General features: G+C 34.6%; 1 protein-coding gene across 1 annotated transcript in view; it reads left to right on the forward strand.

Annotated features, from left to right (window-relative positions):
- Positions 1-12,747, forward strand: part of LOC141398353 (uncharacterized) — a 285,059-nt gene extending 272,312 nt beyond the window's left edge. The window contains exon 3 of the mRNA XM_073975640.1: positions 12,590-12,747. Within this exon, the coding sequence (XP_073831741.1) occupies positions 12,590-12,747 (158 nt within the window). The remainder of the gene's footprint in view (positions 1-12,589) is intronic.
- Positions 12,748-15,309: the final 2,562 nt, after the last annotated feature.

Raw genomic sequence — 15,309 nt, forward strand, 5'->3', positions numbered from 1 at the left:
AACATAATCACAGTGGGAAATATTAAAAAATCACACAAAGATACCCAAGTCGCAATTCTTAAAAATACTGCAATTTTGCCTTAACGATAATAATTACTTTATGTATGACGGAAACTTTTTCAGCCAAATATATGGAATGCCTATGGGGAACCCCCTATCCCCAACAATAGCGGACATCGTTCTGGACACACTCTTGACGCAAATTTTAGAAGATCTTGACAAAGAAAATATCCGATTCAAATTCTTGACGAAATATGTGGACGACATGTTTGCAATAATTGAAATAGAAGAAAATGGCTGCATACCATTCCTAGACATAAAAATTCACAAATTTGGTAATAGATTATACACAGATTGGTATATGAAACCAACGTCATCCGGCAGAATAATGAATTTTCACTACACCCAACCTCTACAACAAAAAATAAATACCGCCACAAACCTGATTAAAAAAGTGTTAACTCTCAGCCACGAACGCTTTACGAGTAAAAACATCGAGAAGCTAAGAAAAATTCTCAAAGATAATAGTTATCCGATCACATTAATAAATAACCTAATTAAAAAATCACAATCCCAAAATAGACCAAAAAGCATCACATCTGGCAACACTAAATTCTATAGCATACAATACATACCACGATTGACCGAATCAAAACAAATGAAACAAATTATAAATGAATATGATGTCTAGCACACAAACCCTATAGAACTACCCAGTTGTTCGGGTAACTAGGGAATAACTAGCAATTTTGCTGGCTACTGGTAAACACCCCTAGTTACCGCCCAATCTACTCCCAATGTTATAGACTGGTGAATTTAACATGGGGATGTCATAGGAAGGGGTCTATTGCCCCCTCACTGCATTACCAGTAACCAGGCAATTCGATAGTCTTGGAAAGTCAATTGTCCCTTCATTGCATTACCAGTAACCAGGCAATTCGATAGTCTTGGAAAGTCAATTGTTCCTTCATTGCATTACCAGCAACCAGGTAATTGGATAGTCTTGGGAAACTCAATTGTCCCTTCATTGCATTACCAGTAACCAGTTAAATCGGTAGTTAGAAATGATAGCCAAATTCACTAGTATGTTTTGATCAGCTAAATGTGTAAATGCTTAACGTGTAAAGGATATTATATCAGTTTAAAAAATATAATTATAACAGTTAATCTGTATATGCGCTAACCACGCTTTATTTAATTACATAACGTGTATATACATACATACATATATCACAAAGGACAATTTAATGTTAATCTTTTGATTCTTGTTATTGAAACTTGTGTGTGAATCCATGAACTAGAACTGTATATTTGGTCCTGGGAATGTTCATCTCAAGTGTCCTTCAGATAATTCAGAAGTACCTGAAATAAAATGTACAGAATGTAATGAGATAATAAAAAAATCTATTGTCGCAAAAATATCGATACTTACCAAATATTCTTCTGTTCTTCACGTTTGTTGTATCTTCATTTAACAACAACTTTTTGCACATCAACGCATCAAAATACGTCTTTTATAAATTCAGAAAAAAATTAAATTAAATTGACATTTTTTCTATTTTGTTTTCAAAAAGAGAAATAATAATTTTGAATAGAGATTACAAGAGAAAAACATTGTTGATTACACTATCCATCGGTAGTCTATAAAATAGTCAATAGGTTACACTCCGCATTACCAGTAACTAGTGAATTAACATGGTAGGCAGGGAAGCCCATTTCCAGTGACAAAAGCAGGCTATAGGCTATTTTGTATGCCATTTTTGGGTGTAAAGTAACTAGGATCAATGAGTAACTAGTTACATGCCTATGTCAAAGTAGGCAATTGCTATTTATTGAACAACTGGGTATAGCTTCACTATACACACAAACAAAAACTAAAACAGAAAAAGGTGATCAAAACAATGTGGTCTATGAAATAAAATGCAAAGGGAATTCTGAACAACAATGTGGCAAAGTGTACATTGGTACAACAAAAAGGAGCCTAAGCACAAGAATATCCGAGCACAACAACGATATACAAAAGAAGAAGCAAACAACAGCTTTAGCGCAACATTGTCTTGAAAGCAACCATACAGCTGATCTTGACAATGTAAACATATTAGACAAAGAAAGAATAGAGAATAAGAGATTCACGTTAGAGAGCTTACGGATACAGCAGAAAATGGAACACGCAATAAATAGAAAAGAAGACAAGGACAACACAAACTCAATTTATACCTTGGCAATTTTTTAATCGTGTTTTACCTAACAGCTGTGATACCTAGTTTTTAAGAAGCCATTGTGATATTTACATTTAATCGTAATTATTTTTGCATTTATTTTAGTTTAATTATTGTGTCGTAAAAAATTTTTACACTAACTTGACGAATTTAAATGTTAAAACTTGACGAAAGATTATATGTAAGTAAAGCTTTTCTTAAAAATAAGGTGAAAACAAATGTATAAATTTTAATCTTTACTCTGTATCTGTTGTTACCAGATTTAATAAATTATCCCTGAAGATGTTGGGAAACACCAACGAAACGTCGGATAAAAAATTAAATAAAATAATCTTTATTTTTCATTAACAAACAAGGACCTTAAAGTCCAATAAGACAAAGTCTTAAAAATTAATGCTTTTTTACTTGTTTTTTTTTTAAAGTTGGTTCACCTATGAACCACCCATGAACCCAGGTGTAAGCTTTAAAGTTTTTTTTTTTTTAAGTTGGTTCCAGAGCGCCGTGATATACAATACAAATTACTGCAGATTTTAATACCATATAACCAAAGTTTGAGCATTAATTCCGTTTACGGTTGTTTTCGGCTACAAATTAGTTACGGATAGGAAAAACTTCAGATGTTCATGCTATTTACATCAGATATAACTGTATGATGCACAACAATAAATTTTTCTACTTTATTTTCTCCCACTATTTAGCAACAAGTTGATATAAAATAGGAATACAAAATTTTGATTAAGGCAGTAAAACAATTTTCTAATTGGTTTTCGAGATATACTTCACAGAGAACCCTTGATATGTCGTACATATTGTCGAATAGACATTTCACTTCATGTACATACAGTTTGTCAAGTAATTGTTTTCGAACCAAGAAAACTAACATTTTTCTGTATTAAGCTATGAAAAATTACTGATAATTGGGATAAAAATGTCGGGTTTTTTGCAAAAAATAGTTGGTAGACTTATTAAGGACAAGATAGGATGTATAAAAAAAATTGACCCACGTAGTCCAGGAAAAAATAACGAAAACCCATAACTACATATAATTCAAGCTGTCAAATAAATGTTTTCGAAATTTAATGCAGGTTCCAAAATAACCCATATTTTTGGTAATTTCTTGAAAATCATGACATTTTATGAATGTTATTCTTAAAAAGGGTAAACTACTAACAAGTATCAACAATATTAGGCATATAATATCCCTACTAGGAGGGTTACCATATGAACCAAAGGAGTACCAGGTCATATTACATTTAAACAGGGTCCTATAGGTCTTATACCGGGAATATCTGAAAACTAAGGCGTTTTTTAGTTCACCAGGATTGCAATAAAAATTACCTACAGAATAATTAGATCAGAAGGGTTGCCAGATCGACTAAAAAGGTACCAGGTTATATAAACAATGAACGAGGCCTCCTGTGCCCCAAAACAGGCACCGAAGTTTGTTTTTGTTTACTTAAAATTAATTAAGAGATAATGGCATTTCACTAAATAATCGGAAATATCACAGTAGGAGACCAATATTGCTTAGAAATGTATGGGGTAAAGGTTTCGAAAATTTTCAGAAATGCATACTTCGACATATTGGACAAATTTCGCGTACTCTGCAGTACTACTGTAGTACATTTTTAAGGGGAAAATTATGTTGATGGGTAAATAATGCTTCAGTGTTAGCATGGAAGCAAAAAAGCTTAGAGAATTCCTCTGAACTGACTATAAACAGTGGAAATCGGAGGTCTATTAAAAATCAGCATAGACTGACAATATCTTATATATGCATTTCTAAGCGATTTCTGTACTTTTATGTCATATTTTGGTTTATTTCCCTTATCTCTTAATTCCATTTGAGTTAAATAAACACATTTTAAGCCCTGGTGATGGATCCATGTGGCCTCGTTTACTGTTTATATAACTTGGCACCTTTTAGTAGATCTGGCAACACCCCGGATCTAATTATTCTGTAGGTAATATTTATTGTAATTGATGACAGTCCATCCTGGTGAACTAAAAAAACTCATAAAACGCCTTAGTTTTCAGATATTCCCGGTATAAGACCTATAGGACCCCGTTTAAATGTAATATGTAATATAATATGGTACTCCCTTGGTCCATATGGTAACCCTCCTAGTAGGGATATTATATGCCTAATATTGTTGATACTTGTTAGTAGTTTACCCTTTTTAAGAATAACATTCATAAAATGTCATGATTTTCAAGAATTTACCAAAATATGGATTATTTTGGAACCTGCATTAAATTTCGAAAACATTTATTTGACAGCTTGAATTATATGTAGTTATGGGTTTTCGTTATTTTTTCTTGGACTACGTGGGTCAATTTTTTATTTATATATCCTATCTTGTCCTTAATAAGTCTACCAACTATTTTTTGCAAAAAACCCGACATTTTTATCCCAATTATCAGTAATTTTTCATAGATTAATACAGAAAAATGTTAGTTTTCTTGGTTCGAAAACAATTACTTGACAAACTGTATGTCCACAACTTCTAATATATAAGTTTATTAACACTTAAGAACCCTAAATGTCAAATTATAGCTACATCGGTCTGAAAATGTAGCTAAAAACGTCAAAATACCGTATATCGGGGGGGTACCGTTATATGGGGGCTATACCAAAACGTGGACCTATGTCCACAACTTTTGTTATATATGTTTATTGATACTTAAGAACCCTAAATGTCAAATTATAGCCAAATCGATCTAAAAATGTAGCTAAAACCGTCAAAATACCGTAAATCGGGGGGTACCGTTATATGGGGGCTATACCAAAACGTGGACCTATGTCCACAACTTTTGTTATATAAGTTTATTGACATTTAAGAACCCCAAATGTAAAATTATAGCTACATCGGTCTGAAAATGTAGCTAAAAACGTCAAAATACCGCAAATCGGGGGGTACCGTTATATGGGGGCTATACCAAAACGTGGACCTATGTCCACAACTTCTAATATATAAGTTTATTTACACTTAAGAACCCTAAATGTCAAATTATAGCTACATCGGTCTGATAATGTAGCTAAAAACGTCAAAATACCGTATATGGGGGGGTACCGTTATATGGGGGCTATACCAAAACGTGGACCTATGTCCACAACTTTTGTTATATAAATTTATTGATACTCAAGAACCCTAGATGTCAAATTATAGCTAAATCGGCCAAAAAATGTAGCTAAAAACGTCAAAATACCGCAAATCGGGGGGTACCGTTATATGGGGGCTATACCAAAACGTGGACCGATATAGCCCATCATCGAACTTGACCTGCCTGGAAACAAAAGACGCATTTTCCCAAAATTTCAGCGTCCTATCTCCATTTTTGTGGATGCTAGAGTGATTACCACAGACGGACGGACGGACGGACGGACGTGCTCAGATCGACTTAGAATTTTACCCTGATCAAGAATATATATACTTTATAGGGTCGCAAATGAGTATTTCAATGCGTTACAAACGGAAAAACAAACTTAATATACCCTCCATACTATGGTGGAGGGTATAAAAAACTTTAAAGCTTACACCTGGGTTCATAGGTGGTTCATAGGTGAGAAAAAATCAAAAAAAAAAAAAATTGCCGGAGCGCTTTTTAAATAAACCGCAGGCCTATCAAAATTGAACTAAAGAAAATGTTGTAGCAGTGAAAATTCTTTACAATATTGTCCTTTATGGTATTTTCGTAGGTTTCAATTCACAGACGGTATCGTCTCCTTATAAAACAATGTCATGACTGAAATTTCCTAACTTAAACTTATATATTTCAAAAATTACGAAAGCCAATCTTGTAGAGAATTTTCACAGCTGCAAGATTTTCTGTAGTCCCATTTCGATAAGACTTACGGTATTCTAGCAAATCGCGAAAACCTAACAAAAAACATAAAAATGGGACCTCTTCTATATCTCAAAAATCGTAAAACCTAGAAGCAAATGAAACAAATTTTCACAGCTACAACAAGTTCTTTAGCCCCATTTCGGTTAGACTAGCGGTTTCAAAGCAAACTCGCAAAAACTTAAAATAAACCTAAAAACTTTGACCTTGATTTATATAAAAAATCCCTCCAGCGATTATTTCTTGTTTTTGAATTTTTCTCATCTACGAACATTGTTGTTTCAGAATCCGCAGAAATTCCCAGAATGGAGCTTACTTAACGTTGGTTCAAGAGCACCGTGATATTGTACCATCAGGCATTAAGCTAACGATAAAAATGTACCTCATCGAAATAATGTTATGACGAAACCCGCATCAAAAAAATTCCAGTTCATCCGTCTGTCTGGCTCGAGCGCTTTATAACTTTCGAACAGATCAACAGATCAGATTTGGTTCAAATTTTGGATCTCCAAATATTTTGTCCAAACTTTAAGTCATATCGGTCCACTCTTTGGACACTTCCCCCGCAAGACTTCAACACGTTTCCCTAAAATCATGAGCACAATAACACTCGAAAGTCCAAATCGATTTTTTAAAGACATAGATTAGGGTCGAATATGGATTATATCGATTCACTCCTTCAGGTACCTCCAACACAAAATTTCAATTATCCGATTTGACCGAAACTTTAAACATCCAAAAATTACTTCCTAACGTACATATCTATTTGGGACAACATCTTCGGATACATCCCTCACAGAAGTTCAACATAAGTGTAGTTTAAGGGCTATTCGAGGAGCCATTGCACATTTTGATCCTTGCGGTCTTGTTTACAGCGATATTGTTTTTTCGTGGGTTATGTCACGATTGGTCCAAAAGTTCTAAATCTTACGGCGACCAAGTAAATTGACGGCTTGACAAAATAACTTTCAAAAGGAATGACTTCCAAAATTAGGACAACTTCCAAAATGGACTATATATATCAGTCGATTCTTTCAGGTATCTTCTGTACAAAAGTGCAAAACATTTGCGCTTTCATTTTTGAGCACAACATAAGCATTTATCCGCAATGCCAACAATCGTGAAATTATGTACCCCAAATATGATCAATATTAACTGAAACTTCCTGGCTATACAATTTATAGAAAACAAGTAAAAAAGTATCAGTCGGCTTGGCCGACAGAGATATACCCTCAGCCTGTGTATGTTGAAACAATTTTTTCCCAAAAAAACGTATGTATTTAGAGGGTTTTAAAAATGTTGAACGTATGAACCGACAAAAATGTTGATTAGGTTAAAGAGCAGAAGTTTTGCGGGGGAATTACTAAAAGGAATGGATCGACATTGACCATTATGTAAGTCGATCTCCAGCCACTACATATGGTGCCATAGGGGGTTTTACTCCCTTCGGGTTGTCTTCTTAAGAAGTGTGGTTTTGTCCCTGAAAAAACTTTTACCATCATAATTGAGGCAGCGAATGCAAGTTGCTTCAACAAAAATAAAAGTAATTCGATAGCAGGTCTTAAAGTGAACTTATCGGAAATTTTGTTTGGGAGGTACTGGATGAAGTGGACAAATATAGTCCATATTTGAACCTGATCTATATCTGGTAGATATATTAGGATGTGTAAAGTATGGACCAATTCGGCCACTCCCTTCAAAAGTTACCGTACGAACAATTTTTCCTAACATTTTTGAAATTTTGTGGGGGAGGTACCTGAAGGAGTGGACCGATATAGCTTATCTTCGTACTTAAACTATGTTTGGCCAAAATATTACTAAGGCCAAATTTTGAACCCAATCAGCATATCTGTTGGAGAGTTATCTTGCGCTCCAACCACCTCACACGGTGTCATAGGGGTTTTGTGAAACTTTCAGGCTATTTTCTCAGGAAGTTTGGACTTGCCCCTGATGAAACTTGTACCGTCGTATCGTGGGCAGTGAATACAAGTTGCTAAAACAAAAATTAAAGCGATTCGAGAGCAGGTCCTAAACTTAACTTATCCGAAATTTTGTGTGGGAAGTAGCCGAAGGAGTAGACCTATTGAGTCCATATAAGAACCTCATCTAAGTCTGGTACAAATCACCAAACCAAATCGTTTACCCCCTTCAAGAGTTATCGTGCGCACAAATTTTCCGAACATTTTGGAACTTTTGTGGGGGTGGTACCGGAAGGAGTGGACCTATATAGCCCATCTTCGAACTTAAACTAAGTTTGGGCAAAATATTACGAAAGCCAAAATCTGAACCGAATCGGTTCATCCGTTCGAGAGTTATCGTGCGCTCCAGCCAGCAGGACAGACAGACAGACAGACATGGCTAGATCGACTACAAATTGTCTGAAACACATTTCGTCCAAACATACTTGGGGTCTAAAACCATTATTTCGATGAGGCACATTTTCATCGTATCAAAGTGTATATACCCTCCTTAGCCTAAAGGCTGAGGGTATACAAATTTTGGCTATGTAGCCCGTATTCGATCAGTCTATATATAAAACTAGCAAAATGCCCGCTACTTCGTAAGCGGAAAAGGAATAATATACAAATAAACAATATTTAATATGGAGAACACATTTATTGCTTTTCGCACCCATAAGTACGAATTTCCAAAACTACCTCAATGCTACACTCCATAAGTAATCTTAATTATAAATTTCAGGATTCCAGCTGTATCCGTTCACCCAAATCTAAATTGTTCCAAATTTAGTACCATTTATTGCTTTTCGCACCCATAAGTACGAATTACCAAAACTACCTCAATGCTACACTCCATAAGTAATCTTAATAATAAATTTCAGGATTCCAGCTGTATCCGTTCACCCAAATATAAATTGTACCAAATTTGGTACTACGAATTTCCAAGACTAAGTCAATCCTACAGTCCAACAGTAATCTTAATTCCAAATTTCAGGATCCCAGCTCTATTCGTTCTCCCAAATCCAAATTTTACCAAATTTAGTATTTTTCGTACCCATAAGTACGAATTTCCAAAACTTCCTCAATCCTATACTCCAACAGTAACCTTAATTCGAAATTTCAGGATTCCAACTCTATCCGTTCACCCAAATATAAATTGTACCAAATTTAGTACTTTCCGTACCCATAAGTATCTATTTCCAAAACTACCTCAATCCTACACTCCATCAGTAACCTAAATTCGAAATTTCAGGATTCCAACTCTATCCGTTCAACTAAATTTAAATTGTACCAAATTTAGTACCATTTAGTACTTTCCGTACCCATAAGTACGAATTTCCAAGACTAACTCAATCCTACACTCCAAAGGTAATTAAATTCCAAATTTCAGGATTCTAGCTCTATCCGTTCACCCAAACCCAATTTGTACCAAATTTAGTACCGTTTACTACTTTTCGTACCCATAAGTAAGAATTTCCAAAACTACATCAATCCTTCACTCCATCAGTAATCTTAATTCCAAATTTCAGGTTTCCATGTCTATCTAAATCCAAATTGTACCAAATTTGGTATCATTTAGTACTTTTCGTACACATAAGGATGAATTTCCAAAACTACGCCCATATCTCAATCGTACACTTCAACGGTAATCTAAATTCCAAATTTTAGGTTTTCAGCTCTATCCGTTCAACCAAATCCAAATTGTACCAAATTTAGTACCATTTAGTACTACTCGTACACATAAGTACGAACTTCCAAAATCATTTCCTTATATCAACACCACTTCCCAACCTTGATTCCCATACCAAATATGAAGATTGTAGCTATATCCGCTCAAAATATAAAATTGGTACCAAATTTAGTAACTTTTCGTACACTTATAGGTCGAATTTCCAAAAACCCTTTGGTACATCTTTCTAACTCTCCATCAGTTACCCTCATTCCAAATTTCAGAATTCTAGCTCTTCCCGTTTGCCCAATACAAATGGTACCATATATAGTACCTTTTAGTACTTCTCGTACCCTTCTAGGTCGAATTTCCAAAAACCCAGCCTTATCTCACCCCTACACACCGACAGCAACCCACAGTCAAAATTTCAGCTTTCTAGCTTCAGCGGTTTCGTCCGGGCGATGATATGTCAGTCACTCAGTCACTCACTGACTGAGCTCTTTTATATATGTATATAGATCTCAACTCACACAGGCTGAGGGTATATCTCTGTCGGCAAACATGACTGTTACTTTTTTACTTGTTTCCCAGAAAACAAAAGTTATGAATTTTCATAATTTGCCTCTGTTGTACCGGCACACGCAGAGAAATATATGTTTGAAATATGTTTGGATCCAAACAAATATTTGTTTGGGACTGATTAAAAAAAAATATATATTTGGATCAAAACATAGTTTGTTTGTGTCCAAACAAATGTATGTTTACTACATTTTGTAACATATCTCAATTTTATTTGTTTTTGTACCAACATATTTTTTATGTTAGAACATATTTTTTATGGGTGGAGAGAGGATTTTTGTCAAAGAGAGTAACAATAGGGCTCTCGAGGCTGCGGAATCTTGTTTTATAATAAAGAGCTGTGTGTATGGTGTAATAGGAGACGCAGAAGCTTTGGTGGTGTGTATGCGGTAAGACACGCGTGTTTCGTGCTTTGTTGTTGTTAACCAACGTAGCAAGCGAAGAGGAAAAAAATGTTATTAATTATGTTGTTCTTTTTTCTTCAGTTTTCTAAATACAATCGTTGAGTATAGACGGTAAAGTGATTGAATAAATAAATGTTTAGTGTTTTCTTAAAGAAATGGTTCTTTTTAGCAAATTAAATGCTCAATACATTTTATAACACTATGCAACACTGAAAATTCATACAACTTTTAGTATGCATTTTTTGAAAGTACATATTTAGACTACAAAAACCCTAGTAGGGTGTTGTCCTGTCAGATCCAGTTCGGATTTTATGGCCTCATCTAAACCGGGCTAAATCTACACTTTTTTGCATTGATCAGGCCTTTATCTCAGAAACGAATAGGAATTTGGCCTTACTGTCTTTAGCAATATTGTAGCCCTAAACTAGTAGAACTAATCTTGAAATCCACATAAGAAAAACTCCATCTAGGGCAGAGTGAGGCAGAGAAAATTTTTGGGTCTCTCTTGTGCTCTCAATGAGCGTAAATTTGTTGTTGTTCACAACGTGTTAGCATCTACACAGGCTGTCAGCGATAACAAATTTACGCTCACTTAGAGCACATGGGCTCTCTTGTGAGTCACAATGCCTACCCTTGATCTACATAATTGCTAAAATTCTGGCCAGTATCAGCTAAACTATTGGCAGTTGATCCAAGTAACCCTATGCAAAATCTTCCAAATAAAGTTCTCAATAATTCTTCAGAACTTTCTGAAACTCTAAAATGCTTACTTCATGTTTTTTCAGCGGTATTTTGAATCATGTCTTTTACAACACGTATTTCAAACACATCGCATTTCGGATTTCACCACATTATTGACATATTTATTAAATCGTCGTTGAAAAACAAACTGAAAACAACGTGATAGAGTCATTTTACAACAATAGCATCTTCTGAAGAATTGCGTATTACATTCCACCTAATATTTTCCTAAAGAAAAGATTAAGAAAAATTAACGGTTTTGGAGATATGGTGTGTGAAATGTATACAAATTATGGAAATTTTCGATACTTTATAAAACTTGAAGCAATAAATGTAGCTTTTCGAGCTCATTATTTCTATAAATATTTTATTCGTGCCCCTATCTACAAATTTGCTTCAGAGATGATATGAAGATTCACATGGGTTTCGGAGATATAGCCCAGAATTGCTTTAAAAAGATAGGGCCATAAAAATCCAAGCTGGATCTGACACAACAAAACCCAACTAGGGTTTTTGTCGTTTGGGTCTGTACTTTCAAAAAATCCTAAGCTCAAACTGTTTGCACAAAATTACCTTAAAAATGTTGCACAGTGATATGTTGCACCAATATGTGATTCAGCTCAGAACAAAAAGTACATAAATAGTTTCGAAGCTAAAAATTGTTTAGCGATGGAGATAAGGCGGTACAATATAGTTATATAAATAATGTTAGTATATGTATGTGGTATTTGTAAAATTGTAAAAAAAAAAACTAAAGCCCTAATAACCATATGTTTCTTGATTTCAAAAAACAAAAGTTTGATGCAGCTTTTCCTTTTCCATGAAATTTTTAGCGATAACAAACATGTTTGTAACAAAAATTCGTCTTGCTTACAATTATCCATTTAGAGAATTGCATATAAATCGAAATTTCATTCATGACTTTCAAATTTATGTAATAAAATCCAAGAAAGATTAGTGTTGTAATTAATATAATTTATTCACACTTTTTATGTTTTGTTTACAAATACCATTGACACTAGTATTACTTACAACAACAAGTTTCTATGTGGTTGTTGTATCGATTGTTGTACAACAACACTTGCTTCTACCTGTTAATTATTGTACCATGGATCTATGCTTAGGAGCCCAAAAGAAAACAGGAATCGACCGTTTAGGTCTTCAAAAGCGAGCCAAATCCAACTAAAATTGTTCATGTAAGAAAAACTTCGAAGCAACTGGTCGCCTGTTTAGCCGGCAAAACTGGCCGTATGGCGACTATACGGCTTCAGAAATATAGGGCCAAGCGTTTTCGCGGTTTTAGTTTCATTACGTATTCCCTTCGTACATGATTGATAATGCTCCAAATACTCGCCATCATAAGATTGATATTCTATAAAACAGTTTTTAATTTTATAACGTTTTTTTCTTCTACTGTAAAGTTTTCATTTTGTGGGTTACGTCTTCGGGCATTTATGGTGACGATATGCTCATTTTATGCAAATATGTAAAAATATGCAAAAATTGCTGTGCCTCGTTTTATTTTGTGATAAAACCTGCCCCACAAAATTTTAAAATTTTTCTGAAATGACTGGAGGTCGCGCGGACTATGACAATGCATTCCTTCAGATAGTTTCTTCGCAACACGTTTGAGCTTAAGTCCAAAAAATTTTATCGGCAGGCTCATACGCCCAAAAAAGGGCCACAAAATCTGAAACCCCCTATTACATAATTATTGGGGAAACGGATTTCGGTAGCGTAGCCGGTATTCAATGCGATATTATCAAAAGATGAAAGTTTCAATTCACACAGGCTTAGGGCATATATTTTTACTCGTTCAATATTACATCATATTACAATCGATAGTTTTTTTCCATCGTAAATTGTAGAGTCTTTCATATCGAAAGATTTGGTGAGTGGAATTTGGTTGTGAACGCTAAGAATTTGTATTTTTAAATTTTGCCTTCTATTTGGTGCACGTTTACAAACAATGGACAACATTGTGCATCGCACACTGGTTGAAATCGCTAATTTCGACCAAATATAAACATAACAAGTAAAAAAAAGTATCAGTCGGTTTGGCCGACAGAGATATACCTTCAGCCTATGTGAATTGAAACTTTCATCTACGGTCAGATCGAATGTATTTATGGCGCTTTCATTATTTTGTGCCCTGTTTTGGACATTTAGGATTAAAGTTCAAAAGGGTTGTAGAGGAGGTACTTAAAGGAATGGACCGACATAGTCCATTATGGAAGTAGATCTTATTTTGGGAGTCATATCTTTTCGGTAGGTATCGCGCCCACTAGTCATTTCAGTGGGTCATCGTATAACTTGTTAACCAGTATGCCAGGAAGTATGGACTTGTCCACGGAAAACATAATACCGCTGTAAGCAGGACAGCAACGAACAGCATCGGTATACATTTCCAAAGGATCTTCAAACAGATCTTAAACTGCACTTAGACACAAATGTTGAACTTTTGTGGAGGAGGTACCCTAAGGTACCTCCATTTCAGAAATTAAACTAAATTTGGACAAAATATTAGGAGATCAAAAGTTTGGACCAAATTTGTTCAATAGATATCGTGCATACCATTTTAATGCCATTTTAAATATTCGGGGAAAGTACCGGAAGTTATGGACCGGTATTGCCCATCTTCGAACCGAAATTATGACAAAATATGAGGTAGGCCAAATGTTGGACCAAATCGGTTACTTCGAGAGTTATCGTGCTCTCCAGCCAGTACATATGGTGCCATATGTGTTTTTTACACCTTTCAGGCGGTTTTCTCAAGAGGTATGGACTTGCCCCTGAAAAAACTTTTACCGTCGTAATTGAGGCAGCGAATGCAAGTTGCTTAAACAAAAATCAAAGTGATTCGAGAACAGGTCTTAAGGTTATAGGTACCCAAAGGAGTGGACAAACATAGTCCATATTGGAACCTGATCTATATCTGGTAGATATATTAGGATGTGTAAAATATGGACCAAATCGGTCACTCACATGTACCGTCGTAAGCGTGGCAGTGAATACAAGTTGTTAAAACAAAAATCAAAGCTATTCGAGAGCAGTTCCTAAACTGAACTTTTCCGAAAATTTGTGTGGCAGGTAACCGAAGGAGTGGACCGATTAAGTCCATACTAGAACACGCTATGTATGTTCAATTTCAATGAAATTTGGAATGTGAGACGGGATTTGGTCTAAAAATAAATTTGACAAATTATATCGAGATCGGTTCATACAGGAATATAGCTCCCATATATATTTTCGGTCGATTTCATGTTTTTGTTAAGTATGTTCAATTTCAATGAAATTTTGAAGACTTAGCAGCCAGTAGATGTCATCATTATTTACAGAAGTACTTATAGTTGGGATTGACCAAGGCTACAGCTATTAAGTATCATATCTTTGAGAGACTTCTTAAGATTTATGTTTTATTATGATATATGTATCTAAATCATTAGGTATACTTATAGGCGGAAAGACTTTCGGAGGAGTGTTACCTCCTGAAACATACAAAAATACGATAGTAGCTCCATAACAACCCTGAAGAGGTATATAACGCCTTCATATCTCCTATATTTATTCATTAAACTATTAAAAACGTTAATATAATTACGCATCTCATTATATTTTATTGTAGTCGGGGCAGCAAAGCGCACGGGGTTCAGCTATATATATATAAAATCGTGTTGCACTCATTGCTCTTTTGGGGATATTAGTGGGAAATAGTTTTTTAATTGTTAATAGTCCAATACGCACGCCCTCCCTTAATAAAAATTCCAGAAATTGATTTATATTGTTCTACTTTTATTCACATTTAATGTTTTCTTAATACAACTTAACAAATATTACATAAAAAACTAATAACATAATTATAAAATAAAAAATAAGACCAACAAGTTTTAAAC

The sequence above is a fragment of the Musca autumnalis genome, unplaced genomic scaffold, assembly GCF_047663935.1.
Source record: "Musca autumnalis isolate F117 unplaced genomic scaffold, ASM4766393v1 scaffold_3, whole genome shotgun sequence".
Classification (NCBI taxonomy): domain Eukaryota; kingdom Metazoa; phylum Arthropoda; class Insecta; order Diptera; family Muscidae; genus Musca; species Musca autumnalis.